Below are 15,885 nucleotides of genomic sequence, written 5' to 3' on the forward strand. Positions count from 1 at the left end.
TTTTTTTTCTCTCTCCTTCATTTCCTAATTCTTGGCAACGTAAACAAATCACAATGTCTTGAGGAATGTGATATAGTAATTTAAACTGGGCGCAAATGACTGATCAGATTTTTTTTAATTGTTTACAAGGTCATGAATATGTTCAATAAATAGACTGTAGTATCACTTTTACTGTATAAACTTCATCTTTTTTTACATGCAGTCCATAAAATTTTCATTTGACGGAATAATTTACCCTGTTATGTATATATACAAATAGATATTTTCTCTTTATTCTCTTTTTTAAACTCTTCAATAAAATCTATACATTTTATACACTATCTCCCTCTTTTAATGGTCAATGTGCATACACATGAAGTGTCTATCCTTATAAACCGCCAGCCAATCTTCTTTTTGCTATCCATGGTAAGCGCTCGCACGTAGGACTGGGTTGTCCTGCATTGGGAATTATAATGCCGCTTGTCTATTCCTCTGCAGCCTTCCTTTGTGTACCCCATGGGGTTGCATTTGGTCTCATAGAAGTATTGCTTCAGTTGGCCGTTGGGGACAGGGACCTTTTCCATGACGGTAACTGTCAGCCCAGACATGTCTATTGCCGTCTTTTTATCCACAGCTGTCACCCACTGGCTAATACTGTCACACACGCTGAGCTCTCCGCGCCGCGAGGGATCGGAGTGTCGCCGCACCCTCATGGACATGTTAGCGGCATCCAGATAGTTTTTGTATTCCTCCAGAAGAAAGAGCAAGGGCGGCTCCAAAGGCACTTGGTTGCTGATCATCACCCGCGAGTCGTACAGGTCGACATCCTTGGTCTCCGCGGCGGTGACCATGGAGGAGGACGGGCCCCCACCTCCCTGGCTCTTATCGGCCCCCTGTCCCAGCTGTGCCGCCGCCGCCACTGCCGCCTCCCCCTCCACCTCCAGCAGCTCCTCTATCACCTGCTCAAACGTGTCTGTGAGTGAGGGCAGCTCCGCGCGGTGGCCCGGCCCGCCACCGCTCTGTGGAGTCCCGTGGCCCCGTGCGGCCGTCGCAGCAGCAGCAGCGCCCAAGTAGCCTTCCGTCCGATGGCCCCGCATGCCCGGGGCGTCTCTCAGGGGCGCAGCTCTCATGCAACTGAAGTATGAAATAACCATAGTAAGGAACAGGATGGTCATCACTCTTCTAACCTGGTGGAACTGGATGGGGAGAGAGACAAAGACAGAAAACAAAGAGGGGAGGAAGGAGAGAACAAGACAGTTAGTCAAAGAGCATTTTCAATGAAGTTAGTATGTTTTTGATCCATAATGCACCATGTAAACCCCCCCAAACCCTTACACCCTCTATACTCTTTATTTGCAAGTCAGAAAAAGAAGAGAGAGCCAGTAGCTTAGGAAAAATCATCACAAAATGTTTTTTTCATTAACCTGATATTGGCACCGTGTCATCAGTGTTTTCAGATTGTTTGCAAACTGTAATCACTCTGCTCCTATGTGAGGCCTGGCTTTGATTTTTATGTGTTGGCAGCAAAGCACAAAAGCTGTGCAGAGCATCAGAGAGAGAGAGGGAGAGATCGTTTATTATGAAAGATAAGATTACACAAAATGCACGTCACTACATCCTTACAGGCTTCCCATTATTTATGAGCTTCGGTGTATTAAACTGTGCACTTTATTTATAGAAAGTGCAAAGATGTGTCGCTTTATAAAGACCAAAACCTGTCGTTCACCCCTCACTGCCTGACTTATCGAGTTGGCTTTTGAAAGCTCTTATCTTTCCAATATGTTTTTCTTGTCTTTTCCTTTTTTTTATTTATAAAGGACATCCAGTTTTTTTTTTAATATACATCTGTCAACGCTCTGTAGTCAACATGTTGACACAGGATATGGTTTTGTTTGTTTTGTTTGTTTGAAGAGCTCATGTATCATTACCCCATGAACAAAATCACCATTAGCAACACTCAGGGAACCACCAGCACGGACGGCACTTATTGACTGGCTGACTGGGTGGGTGGGTAGGAATCGCTGTGTTTGCGTCAGCTCTGACAAACACCGGAGCTCCAGTGTTATTTATTTATTAAAAAGGAAAAAAAAAAGAAAAAAAACTGGTCCGTGCTCGCAAGACAGGTTTGATACTGAACCCTCTAGTCATGAATGGGAAGCGGGAGTTTGTTGAGGGACACTGTTTGTTCTTTGGCAGGTGGATGGCGAGAGCACTGCAGGATGAACTAACAGGATGTCACGAGAAACCTGAATGACAGAAAGATGTGTCATCATCCTCCCCGCACTGTAAAGCACCACCAATCTCCAGACTCAGGAGGAGAGCTGCTCACAAGATAAGCAAAGCACTGCCAGCGAGGGGTGGGGTGGGGGTGAGGATGAGGTGGGGGAATAAGGAGCCGAGCCAGTCAGCCACAATGAGCCAGGTGTAGCCGCCGAAACACCGCACATTACATCCTTAACCAGCGAATTACCTGAGAGCACACATCAGTCGTCACCTTACCTTCGAGAAGCTCTAAGATTCACAGCGAATCAATGCATTGGTGGACATCCAACAGCCAGAGATATGAAAGCAACCATAATGAAAAGAAAATCTAGATCTTGCTTTCCACAGGGGCTCATTTAAAAATAGCCTGGCCGAGGCTTTGACTGCACTCTGCATGTCCCAACCTGATACAGGAAAACACGCCGAGCAAACACTCCACCGCTGCCCCCACTAGTAAGAATGGACATGAGGACCTTTTTCTACAGCAGGGAGGAGCGAAAAAACCCCACCTTAAAAGCATTTGTTTCATTCTTAATTGGTATCTGGGGCCGTGGCTGCAATTAACCAACACCACGGTGACTGCCATAGAGATATCTCGTCTAAAAATAGATGTGCTGGGAGTCTCACAGTCTCTATTCAGAATATCACATCCTTCTTCTTAATGAGCCACTCATTCCCCGAGCTCAGTGACGTGCTCCTCCAGAGTGTGTGAGTGTATGTGTTAGGGGGAGGGCATGGGGAGGGGCTGGCTTGTACGTGTTTGCAGGGAGATGGAGATGGGGGGGTATTTTTCCTCTCACAAACTAAAACAACAATGAGGACAAAGCCAAGAATCAGGAACTGTGATGATGATGATCTTTTTTATCATATTATATATTGTTAATAAAACAGTTTAATATGCAAAAGCTTCAGTATTTGTTAAGGTTTTGGCTTCAATAGTCAAAGAATTTTTCCGTGAGGCTTCCCAGCACAGAAAATCATGTAGGTTTCACCAGCATTGAGGCCAGTCACGAGCTCTATGTGTAGGATGCATTTAGGCTGATATTATTATCAGCATCGCACTCAAATGGTTCCACTTCCACATGAGGGAAATGAAGGCAGAGGGCTGATTACTGTTAGGCGTCAAACTTCATGCTGGAAATGATGCAGACGAAGAGTGCTGCATCTTCCGTAACAGACCACAGGGGTAATATTGCAGTAGCAGGGGGTGGGGAGACTGCCAGCGTCATTTCGCAGCATAACAACCACAGATGACGTCTCTTCCAGGTCTCCATAAGGGAGAGAATGGAGGGGAGGAGGTTGCTGGGGGTAATGCCACTCAACAGTGTGCAATTGCATGCCATTCCCCCGGGTATCCTCACACCGGGAACAACAAATGATTTTATTTCTATCTCTGTGATTTCCTGTTTCCATCAGTACAATCAATATGGCTTATGCTCTCAATCAACATCCTGTTAAAATGTGATAAAGCCAATGAATCATTTAATTGCTATGGGACTGCTGGAGAAGCGCTGGCTTATATCTACTAGAGGCTAAATGTGACAACTGATTGGTTTGCTCTTGTTTTATACATCAAGAGAAGAACATTTTATGTGCACTGCTGGATTTCAGAGTTAATAAAAATTTTTTTTTAAAGCGGCTCGCGAGTTAACATAATGAGCACGAATAATAAAGCAAGAGTGGGACTACATATGGAGGAATGTCTGGCACAGAATCTGCATTTCAGAGCCTCTGGACCAGTCCTCGGTTTTGGGTTTTATGAAAATATCTAACGCAAGGAGGCGTTTGAGCAAAGTGCAGCCTCCTCTGTTCAGATAAGTTTTTTAAAATATACACATCTAAATGAATATCCCACCATGCACATCCCACCAGTCCAGTCATAACTAATAAAAGTGCAGTTTAAATGCATGGACGTCTAAAATATGACAGGTCTTTTGAGGGAAATGTAAATCACGCTCACAGCACGGAGCTAATAACATGGAGTGGAGCGGGAATATAAAGCCCGCAATAACCACTGCTCAAACACGCCTTTGTACATGACAACACACACGGAGCATGAAACACCCGGAACAATAGGAGCAGCTGAGTGTGTGGACTCCACTGTTTGGCTTTGACGTCTCTGGATGACCACCTGTTTGTCTGCTTTGAGCAGCACGGCTGTATGGCAGGGATATGTAACTTAGCCTCACGTTTATTCTTTGTGCCAGGTGGGGATTAAAGTGATAAATGTCTCCTCTGACAGATGCTGAAAAGTTCCTCTAAAGCATGAAAGGACTAGCATGGCTCGTATTATTACACATTCAGTAATGTTCCCCAGACTCCCCACACATGTCAGCACACTTTATGGCTTCATCTTTACTAACAGCGTGCATGATATCTCAGGAACTGTTGGAAAAGGGAAAATAAACATCAAACAGGGAGGAGAGATGAAAGAGGGAAATGTGCCCACTACATTTGAATAGAAATGTGTGACCTATAGCAACATTTGTTCTCTGCCTCTCTACCACAGCTCCCTCGAGGGCAGCCGTCTTTGTTCAATTCCTCAAGAACTGTGTCGGCTGGAGCTATTTACCTAGCAACATGTTTTGTCACGTTCAACATGTATAATAGTGCTCAATGCCAAATGTTCAGCTCAAGGACAAAAAATAAAAACATGCAGCACTTGATGATATCAAAAATTTCTACCCAAGGACCCCCTTGTGCGCCACAATGCAGCGCTTAAGAAAAAAAGCAATTAGAGTTGTCTGCAGTAATGGCTGACACATGTGGAAGCTTGCTTCCTCCAGATCTGTTTTCAATCTGACACAGTTTCAGAGCACGTTTAGTAATAGATGAGCATCACTGAGGGATTATACCTGGCCTCCAGGCCAACCCCGGCCACGGCCACAGACAGCCCGCCATTCAGAGCACTGCTGAGTGATCTGTGCCGTCCCTGCCTCCCTCCCACCGTGTGCAACAATGTACAACTGAAATAATCCAGCAGCAGCAGCAGGAGCAGCAAACAGTTTGGAGAAAAAAACAAAAACACAACTGACATTGAAGGCCTCATACGCACCTTTAAATGTGCAGGACTCTACATGATCAGTGTTAACGAAGGCGACTCTCACATGCTGTTTCCGCTCATGTAATCTTAACTCAAATGCTCATAGGATATTGAAACCTGTGAGTCAACAACTAAACTGAAACCAAACCTCCTCAAACTGCACCAACAGACCCAACAGCTCCAAATGAACAGCGCTGCAGTCCCACGCCCTGACCACTAGATGGCGCATGAGACCGTCAAATAATTAGAGCTCCTTCTTTTTTCCTCCTCCTTCCACCTTCCTCCCTTTTCCCTCCCTTCTGTAGATAGATAGATAGATAGATAGATAGATAGATAGATAGATAGATAGATAGATAGATAGATAGATAGATAGATAGATAGATAGATAGATAGATAGATAGATAGATAGATAGATAGACTTTTGCCACAACCATTCTTTGTTGTCTGTAATTGTAGCTACAAAGACATAAAGTTCAATTAAAAACCATTTAGTTCCAACTTAAACAACACGTTTTTGGCTCCAATTTGCATATTTTGGAAAGTACATCATTAATTCATCATTACACCATTATCCATCCAGCCCTCGCGCGTTGCTTAATGTATCCTGGGATAAGTTTTTTTTTTTTCAGGGGTGGTTGGACCAGATGTTTTAACACATGCAGCTGTGACAAATGAGCTGGTTTCCCTCCTCTGCTCCATAAACAAGACTTTGTGTTAATCCGTGTTCAATTTCTGGACCTCCTAGTCTAATGTGTAAATTATAACTGCGGCGCGCGCACACACACACACACACGCAGCAGTGTGCAGAAGTAGGACTCGGTGTTGGCCGACGGAGCTGGGCGTTTAGGTTTCGGGTTTCCTATAAAGTCTTAATGAGTTCATCAAAGTTTTTTCTTTTCTTTTCTTTTGCAAACAAACAAAATGATTCCGTGTCTGTTGTCTGTGGTCGAGGTTAAATGATCAGATGCAGACAACACAACAAACACCCCGAGCAAAGAGTTTATTGAGCTGTTTAGTTTATTATTAGCAGGAAAGTTGAGCGTTGTGACGTCGGCGATTTCACACGGAGACACTTTGGAAACACTAAGCAGCTCAGACTCTGATCACAATGAAACAACACACTCTTCTTCTTTTTCTTCATCATCATCATCTTCTTCCTTTCCTTCTTCTGCTTCATCTTCTTCTCCAGATTACATCTTGCTGAGCTCGTGCTCTCCACTGGAAACCCAATCAACATAATAACTCCGTTTTTTATTAATGAACGGGAGGATAAGGTTACGCATATCCCCTCTCGGGCTGCGGCGCTGTCTGTTCGCAGGATAACCGGACTTGATCGAGCTACTTTTAGACCCCCCTCCCTCCTCCACCTCCTCCACCTCCTCCTCCTCCTCCCCTTCCCTCTTACCTCTACCCCCCCACACACACGCACATACACACACATAGACACACATTCACATCTCCTGTCTCCCCCCCCCCCTCTCCCCTCCATTCTTCCAGCAGCACCAACCAAAGCCAAAGTGTTTAAAACAAGTCATCGACAAATAAAACAAAACCAAAAATAATAATAAAACCAAGCAAACACAAGTGTCCTACCTTTTACTGCCCAGTCGTAAAACAGACCATTCAACAGGACAGTGGTGTCATCTGGGATGTTTTTGGACAACTCCCTGAGTAATTTCTACTCAAGCGGTTATTTCTCTTTTTCTTTTCTTTCTTTCTTTCTTTTTTTTCTCTCTTCCTCTCTGTGCCCTCCCGACAAGCTTCAGGATATCTCTTCAGCTTTGGAGCAAATAGATTAAATTATTGATGGTGGAAATTGCATGGATGAGGTAATGCACTCCCATGGCTGCACGGCTCCTTTGGAGATCGTCTGAAACTGAAGTTGTCGCATGCTGAAAACGCCACAGCAGCAGCAGCAGCAGCAGCAGCAGCAGCAGCACCACCACGGGATGAGAGAGAGAGAGAGAGACCTCTGGAGCTGATATGAGGAGCCTCTTTGCAACTACAGTAACTTTACTACACAATGACGCTGCAACATGTGACCTACCGCTGGCTGACTGGTCGCCACCAAACTCCTGTTTAAACAGCCCCGAGGCGGAACTATTAATGCGCTTTCAGTGTGCATTATGTGCTCTTGTTTGTCCGCATACCGTGCAGCCTGCACCAACACCATAATGTCTGTAATATATTAAAGCACAAGCGAAGCCAGTTCTCTTCCGTATTCTTTGCTCTCAGAGGTGGCTTCTCTCTTTCTTTCTCTTTTCTTTTTTTTTTTGTGTGTGAAGGTTTTGCGTAACAGCGCGTCTCTCCACCAAGTCGTGATCCACTGCGTGCCATTTAGAGGTGGCCTATTTGTGTAAAATTAGATATTCAGACAATTAAAAATAAGCATATGATGCACCGGTCTGCAGATGGCGAGCAACCAAGGAAATTTATGTCATAATAAGCCGTGAGAAGGGAAGGTGTTTCAGTCTAAACTGTGCATTTGTGAACGTTTTACTTCACCCCTTTGATCAATTTTAGGCGATTCTAATCTATTTTCTACATCCAAGATCCAGAAGACTCTCACAATCATCTCCTTGTCTCATTTTGACTGATAAAACACCTCTGAAAACCATCAGAGAGGAGGTTTTCTACAGTTTTGCTGCTGTGATATGTACGAGGCGTTGAGACGCTCAGATGCCAACAGGCACTGGAGACTAACAAAGATGTGAACTTATTGAAAACAACTCTGCATCTCTTTGCTTTTAAAGTGAGCCATCTCCACAACAGATGGACGACTCCCCTGCAAGTGCTCTGCAGTGTAGTAACCAGCTTTCACAGGTTATTATTACCAAATGTCAGCTAAACAAATGCGTTTAAATTATATACACACAGGGCTCGGTTGGAGAACCAAACTGCTTCGCCTCCCGGTGCTTCTGTTTCCCCTCATCGAGAACAAACTGGGAACAATTCACTCCTCATGTAATGTAGAGTTCAAATAAAGATGTCAGTGGAGCCTCAACCTTTCAATGGGTGATGAACGCTTGGAAACTCCACCTCTGATGAATACCAGAGTGGGTATAATGGGGAAATAGCAGCTCATTATCCTTGTGACTTGGCCCCGGTCCAGTGCAAAGATTTATTGTGATGTGTTTGCTATATTGCCATCATGATTCTTCCCTGCACGAGCTTATGAGCTGGAGAGCTCTTGTTTGGCATGTAGCAGTATGGGAGTGGATGCTCACACCTGCTTAATGAGTCACTCCCACCTCCAACACACCCGGGGACATGCCAAGATAGATATAGCCCTCCCTGAAGGCTCACAGGAGGTGAGGGCAAACTCTGGATGACAAAGAGTTGCATCAGCAATCGCTGAGCGACATGACTCCAAAGAGGATAAAAAAAATGCACACTGCACAAGGGGGCTGTTCCAAACAAGTAATTCATAAATAAATCACTTGGCATCTCATTAGAAGAGCAAAAACAACAACATGGTCTCTCTCATTTCTGCAAATACAGCACAACTGAAGGTGGTGTATCAAGAGGAGGCTTTTGGCGTGTGCATGTATGTGTGTGTGTGTGTGTGTGTGTGAGGCTTGAAGGACTGAATTTCTGAATGAAATTAGTAAAAGGTCCAATACTCCGGAGCAGGAGGGAGTTGTGAGCGGCGTTAGGATCCTTTAGACTCATCTGGATGAGGGTCAAGCAGGAGCAGGAGCAGGACAGCGCAGGGCCTGTTTCAAGGCTTTCTGAAAACTGCTAAAGCACTATTTCATCTGAACTGAGGTGTACGATTTCTTTAGGTTTAAGATTTCTCAACACGGCGCCAGCAACAATGACTTCAAACCGTCTGAGGTGTTGGGTTGAAACCTTTTGTCTTTACAAGCCGTGTGTGGCAAATTTCTGCAGGTTTCAAACCTCCTCGTTCGTGGCTAAAAGCGTGCGACGCGCAGCCGCAGACGACTTCTTCTCTCTCAGATCTTCTCCGCTCACAACCTTTTCGCCTGTTTGTGCAGCAGAAGAGAAGACACAACCAGAGGAGCTGACAACACGACACACTTGTATAACCTTTCAAGGCTTCTCTTGCCAAATGCGGCATGATGCTGACAGGTCCGCATCGCCGAAAGCTTCGCTTTACAAGTAGAATTATGCCTTCCTTGTGCGAAAAGAGGAACCCGTGTAACTCGGACGAAATGACATTTTGTGAAATGTCATTTTCAGTGGGGATAAAGGAAGGCGATGAGGGCATTTCGATGAAAGTGAAATTGCATTCCTCCTCAGGAAGAAGGAGAAGAAAACACGTCAACTGAGAAAACATTTTGTCTGAGGTCTGGTGACGTCAAACAGGAGCTGGAGAACAGCTGAGAGAACTCGGGGCTGCTGAACGCAAACTCAGTGCGGCCCTTTAATAATCAGATGCCGGGGTGAGGAGCTAATGCCATCCCTCCTGTGATGACAATAACCTTTATTACAATCATCAGGCAGACACAGAGGACCCGTCTTCTGAGCTTCATATGTGCTCCTCCTTCCTCCATCCCATCACACAGCTGATACCATTATGTCTATAGTGGCACAGACTGAAAATCACTCCATAGCCTATTAATCCTCCCTGTCTCTCTAACTCCCCCCCACGTCACCATCACCCCCCTCCCCGCCCCCCACCCCCCCAATCCAATATCACCACAGCATCAATAACCTTTGCATGGTTCACAGCTGAATGAAAACACACTAATCGCGCCTCAAAATGAGTTGGGAAATGCTTGAAATGAAATGATTTTTTACCAAAGTCCGAGTCTGAAAGCAGCAAAATTGTACAGGAAAGTGAAGCAGTGGGTTTTGGACATGTATGACTCCTGTGTCTGCTCTAATATGACACATCCTGCCAGCATGTGATGTGCAGCCTCACATCCACATTTATACCAGGTAAAGAGGAGAAATGAATATGTTTTCCTCAGTCTCACTCACTGTCAGTCACAGGAAATAACAAAAATGAAACACACATATAGCTATATATATAGATATATAAACTCTATCTGTATATTTGCGCTTCATTATGTCGGGAAGTTGCTTGTATTCACTGATGCGCCTCATGTTCACATGCTGAGAGAGACACTTGAATGGTTTGCCGGCATGATCCAACATCTCCTCTCTCTCTCACACACTCACACACACTCTCATTCTCTCATTCTCTCTCGCGCGCGCAAGCATGCATGCACGAACACGCGCGCGCAGCATCATGAATCCTTGTAGTCCCGCAGTGGTCCGACATATAAGAAGTGGTTACAGTCAGAATAAACTACATTACATCCACTGTTTCATTACCGAGCAGCCAGCAAGTTTATCGCGGCGTCTTCGCGTCACAGTGACGAAGAACTGATAATTAAAGGTTCAAGTCTTCGCCTCCTGCCAGAACTTGTTTAAACAAGCCTGTTAATTGGATGAAGGTGTTGGTGGTGGTGATGATGATGATGATGAGGATGGTGGTGGTGGTGGTGACTAAAGCAGCAGCAGCAGCGACGGCGGCGGCGGCAGTGGTGGCGGGCGGTGTAGCCTACATTTCCATAATGATTAAGATGATTAATTTTCGCTCTAAATATATCGTGACGTCCGCCGAGCTGTGAGTCGAGGGTTCCGACATCTATCGCCCCAAAATAATCAATAACCTATTTATAATTCATAGCCTATCAGACATCAGCGAGGATAAATAGGCAAAACAAGTTATTACATTTCATGAATGAAAACACTGTGGCAAAGTGGGCCAACACGAGCCGAACACCGACGTTTATTCCTACAAACAAATACCTCTTATTTATATTAAGGAGAAAACTGAACGAGCTTAATTGAAAACCAGATTTGGTTCAAATCCTTTTAGCCTCCAAAGTGCATGAATTGATCGCAACGGAAGAAGAAGAACAGGAAAAAAAGACACACAAAGGCCAAGATTTACATTCAGAAAAAAGCAGCAAACACATTATCCGTATGAAACAATCGAGTATTATTATTAATGTTATCTTTATTTGTGCAGAATGCATTTTTCTTTCGTTAAATAAACAGGCCTACCGAAAGAATTTCATCTGATTTTTTTGCAGTGAAACCTACCATCAGGTTTGTTATTGACGCCCACCCCAACTCTGCAGAGCTGAGAGTGCAGAGACAGAGAGAGGGAGAGGGAGAGAGAGAAAGAGAGAGAGAGAGGGGAGATTCTCGGTAAAGATAACACACGCGGAGACGCACGCACACAGGCGCGAGCGCACGCAGGCGCACGCCCGCACACAAACACACGCAGCCCCATTTATGGACTGATCCGCTGACGTACATTGCAGAAAAGTGCTATAAAAAAACCTTCATACATACAAAGTGTGTCGTGCCACCCCACAGACCCCTCCTAACCCGCCTCCGCTCATCCCTCCTCCTCCACCCAACACGCCCACACCCACACCATAATCCCACGTCTCAGTAGAAAAAAAATAATAAAATAAAATAAAAATACTGCTACATGGCCAGAAAATAGGTATTCTGCAAAGAACATGTTAGATTTATTTTAAAAATAATAATAATAATACACTGATCCGGCAAAGAAGCTGCAATAAAATAAATTGCATTTGCGAATTAAAGGCCGATGATTTCTTTAGAATATCACATTATTAAAAATCTGATATTAACAAAAACACTCATCGCTCCATTAGACCAACTAGTAACTGGTCATAATTTGTGCAATAAACGGGTTTGTGGCTTTTATAAAAACAGAAACGTGGCTGTTACAGTTGCGTCGCAGCCTTTATTAAAGGAGCATTTTTATGAATGTCGGGCAGCCTGATAAGTAACATGATCTATTGTGGTTTCACTGTCATATAAAATGAAGGGTAATAGGCTATAATATGCAGAAAGCGATCTGCGCACATTACATTGCTGGGTATGAATTACCGAAAACGGCGGCGAAGTCACATAATTCAAATGCAATTAGGAATTTACTGGATATATTTCGTTTTGGAGTAATTTATTTGAAAATGCAGCCTGAGGGAGTCTTGATTAAAACAGCAGTGCCAGTGGGCGGTGGGGCTTTTCTCTCCTCTTGCTTGTTGTTTTGCAACTGCTTCGTCGGATCAGAAATCTTAAATCTTTGACCAGAGGAGAGGGGGTAAAAAAGAGGAGAGAGAGAGACAGAGAGATGGAGAGAGAAAGAGAAAGAGAGAGAGGAAATAGACAATATCCACCGCTTCTGCATCGGTGCAAGGCGAAATTTTTTAGGCTACAACAAGTCCTTCAGGAGAGCAGAGAAATAAAATCCCACAGCAGTTTTGTGTGATGATGATCATCTAAATCTAACAGCGTCACGTGACAGATTTTACGCGTGCCTTCGTTTTAAACCGACAAAAGCGAGAGAGAGAGAGAGAGAGAGGAAGAGGAAGAGAGAGGGAGAGAAATAGAGAGAAAGAAAGGAAGAAAAATCGATGCCTCCCGAACAACTGCATATCAAGCCATCTTATCTCTCTCCATCACATTCAGCCATAACATCTGTCAGTGGATGCACTTTGACCACGCCCATCTTTATTGTAATTTTTACACAGGGAATAATATAACAGCTGCTTTTACAGTAAAGGAACCCGGATTCAGTCAGACACACGAGTGAGAGGCGATTAAGAATAATAATAATAATAAAAAAAAGATTATTATTATTATTATTTTTTGGCGTTATTATAGCGGGGCTTTTTTTTATAGGAGGGCTGCGACTGACGGGACGACACGGAGCCGCGCACGGACAAAAGAGGGGGGCAGGGGAGCAGGTGAAGTGAAAAGCACCTTATGAATGAAACCGTGGAGCGGTCGTAGTAAAAACACAAGTGATTTGATGGCGATGACGGGAGAGGGGGGGAGGTGGGTGGAGGGAGGGTGAGAGAGAGAGAGAGGGTGGAGGGGTAAAGAGTAGGGCTATTTTTGGTCGATAACAAAATCCAGAGGGTTTGACATCAAGACAAAACATGAATGCAGCAGATCAAACAAGGAAAAAATAAGCATAGATAGATGGATAGATAGACAGATAGATAGAGAGATAGATAGATAGACAAGAGGTTTGTTTCCAGTTTTATAATGCACCAGCATCAGTACTCCAGTTCGTGCAGGCTGGAAGGATCACTGCAGCGTCTTAAGTCCCATATTGGGAGCATGATTAGGCACAACGCAACGATTACGCAAATTATGTTGCAGCAGCAGCAGCCAGTGTGTTCGGAAAACTCCGAGAAAAAAAAGAAAAAGAAAAAAGAAAAAAAGAACCGCTTCAAAAAAGCTCTGGTTGAAAAAAAAAAAGAAAAATCCCAAAGCACGAAAACGAGTCCCATGCAGCTCCACCGTTTCACATGACTGAAACCTTGTATGAACGTGCACGTATCCACGTTTTTATTAAAAAAATGTTTGTTTTTTTAAAGCTATAGGTTAAGTTGGATATTTGAGAAAGAAGACAAGAGAAGAAGTGGTGGGTCTACGAGATATTGGTCACCTGGATCGGGTTTCATTTCGGAGTTATTTCGGTCACTGATGCCCACAATGATCATCACACTGCCAAGGCGAAGGCTGCATGCTGTAGTTGTTTTAAAGCCGAAGTTCATTAGAGAAGAAGCCAGAAGAAGCCCCCGGAAAAGACGACAGGAACAAAAGAGTGACATGAAAACAATGGATTGTGCTCTTACCTTTACAAGGGCTGACAACCACTATGTGCGTGGTTAGATCTCCGCGACCAAGACTTGCATGTCCCAAAGTTTAGCGCAGTGTGGGGGGGCTTATAGGCTACCGAGAATGTGCTGTGCAAAACACCAGACGCCCTAACATTTCAACTTTCACATGTGCCTCTACCAAAAAGAAAAACCCCATCTCAAAGCACGAGCTCTCAATGGCACTCGCTTTTCTTTTCTGTTTTTCCTTTTTTGTTCTTTCCTCTCCCCCCTTTTTTATCCTGTTATGGGTTTTTTTTTCTCTTTCCTTTTTTAAAATAAAATTCCTGTTTTTTTTCCTCCTTCCTCTTTAAAATCCCGTTTAAATTTTCCGTTTACAGACCACAGGCTCCCTCAGAATAAGCTTACCAAAAGTTGAAAAAACAATCCCAGGTTTGGCAAAGGGGGGCTGGGAAAAGAGAGAAAGAGAGTTGGCGTCCACTCGGCGTTTTAGTCCATGCACGACTCCGGTGCCTCTGTCCAACGTGCTGAAAGCATAACACAGCCAGGGTAACTATGAGGGGCCGACAAAATATCTATATACTACTTTTCTTTTGAGTGCCCACTTTAAACAGTTTTTTTTCTCCTTTCCTTTTTTTTCTTCTTTTTTTTTTTACTCTGCTGCTTCCCCGCGTCTTGTCACGTGTATTTTCCCCCCTTCTTTGCCAAAGCAGCTTCTGTTAATATTTGATCACATGTTAGTCGGACATTTCCTTCCACATAACAGCACCTATATCACAAATGCCGGTTCAATTCAGTGAACAGTAGGAGCTACAGTCGCCTCCAAAAGAAAAAGAAAAAAAAAAAAAAAAAAAAAAGGCTCCACTCTCATGTCTAATTACAACTGGCACCGCTGATACGGATCCCTATTGTTCCTATAATGTCACAGGTAAAGTGGCACATGTTGCTTTTTTATTATTCTTAATCTTAATCTCATTCCACACAGACTCATAAAGAACATACATACATATACATACATACATGCACGCGTGGAATATATAGAGAGCCCTCTCTCTCAGTGGCAAACACACACTCCTGCCTCCAACAGCCTTTATCCTACATCACATCCACACACTGCGCGCAGACACAATGTAATATTTCCTTACCTCTCTCACTGTACCGGCATATCCTCAGCCGAGAAACACCACACAGCCTCTTTTTTCCCCCCTACACAAGCTCTGTCAACATCAGCCCTCATCAGACATGGGTCTCGATACTGAGTTTCTCAAGTAGCCACAGTAGTCCAACCCTTCCAGCAATGCGTTGCCAGACTAAACAGCAAGCACGACTATTTACTGCTAATCATCCCTTATATGCTCCGTGTTTTCCATTGCTACTTACCATTTTTTTCTCCCCCTACGCTGTCCTGGAGATACAAGTGTCTTAATATCCACTCACTCCAACAGATGCTGGTAGGTAATGTGTCTTGTTTGAAGTCATCATATGAGAACTTCTGCTGTGCTCAGTAGATCGCCCACCACTTCGCTGACTTATGAATCTAATAACCCTTTGCAATATCGGCGTGCTTAAACTCTCTTAGGCAACACCTTGGTGGCTCTACAGTAAAAAGACAAATATCAACAAGCCTGCGTTGTCAGAAAAAGCTTGTTCACATATACGTAACACCCTCGCCCGGACAACGCCATTAGGGGTCTTACGTGATTGAAATAAGCGACGGCGGTCCAAGTTTATGGGGGGCTACTAGTTCCCGAGTCGTCGCCTCAGCTTCGCCTCAAATCTTTAGACCCGCGTGTGACACAAACATTAAAAAAAACTTCTGAGACATTTCCATATTCACGTGTTGGTGTTTTTACACTGTTATACACACTCTCTCTCTTGGCGAAGGGCCATTGTTATAGGCCCGTTACGCACACGCACAACTGGTCATTTAGGTGTTTTTTTTTTCTTTTGACA

At 44.1% G+C, this 15,885-nt stretch overlaps 1 protein-coding gene across 2 annotated transcripts; it reads right to left on the reverse strand.

Annotated features, from left to right (window-relative positions):
• Positions 1–317: 317 nt before the first annotated feature.
• bdnf (brain-derived neurotrophic factor) lies at positions 318–15,176 on the reverse strand (the record flags this gene model as incomplete). 2 transcript variants are annotated; one of them, XM_083998750.1, is made up of 2 exons in its annotated part: positions 15,078–15,176; positions 318–1,175 (listed from the first exon to the last, which is right to left on the reverse strand). In XM_083998750.1, exon 2 carries the CDS (start codon positions 1,152–1,154, stop codon positions 318–320), a length of 837 nt encoding a protein of 278 aa, XP_083854876.1. In that variant the 5' UTR covers positions 1,155–1,175; positions 15,078–15,176. The 2 variants fall into 2 exon arrangements, with proteins under 2 accessions (XP_083854876.1, XP_083854877.1); XM_083998751.1 differs by lacking the exon at positions 15,078–15,176 and adding an exon at positions 11,366–11,396.
• Positions 15,177–15,885: the final 709 nt, after the last annotated feature.

This window comes from Trachurus trachurus (genome assembly GCF_905171665.1).
Source record: "Trachurus trachurus genome assembly, chromosome: 3".
Taxonomy (NCBI): domain Eukaryota; kingdom Metazoa; phylum Chordata; class Actinopteri; order Carangiformes; family Carangidae; genus Trachurus; species Trachurus trachurus.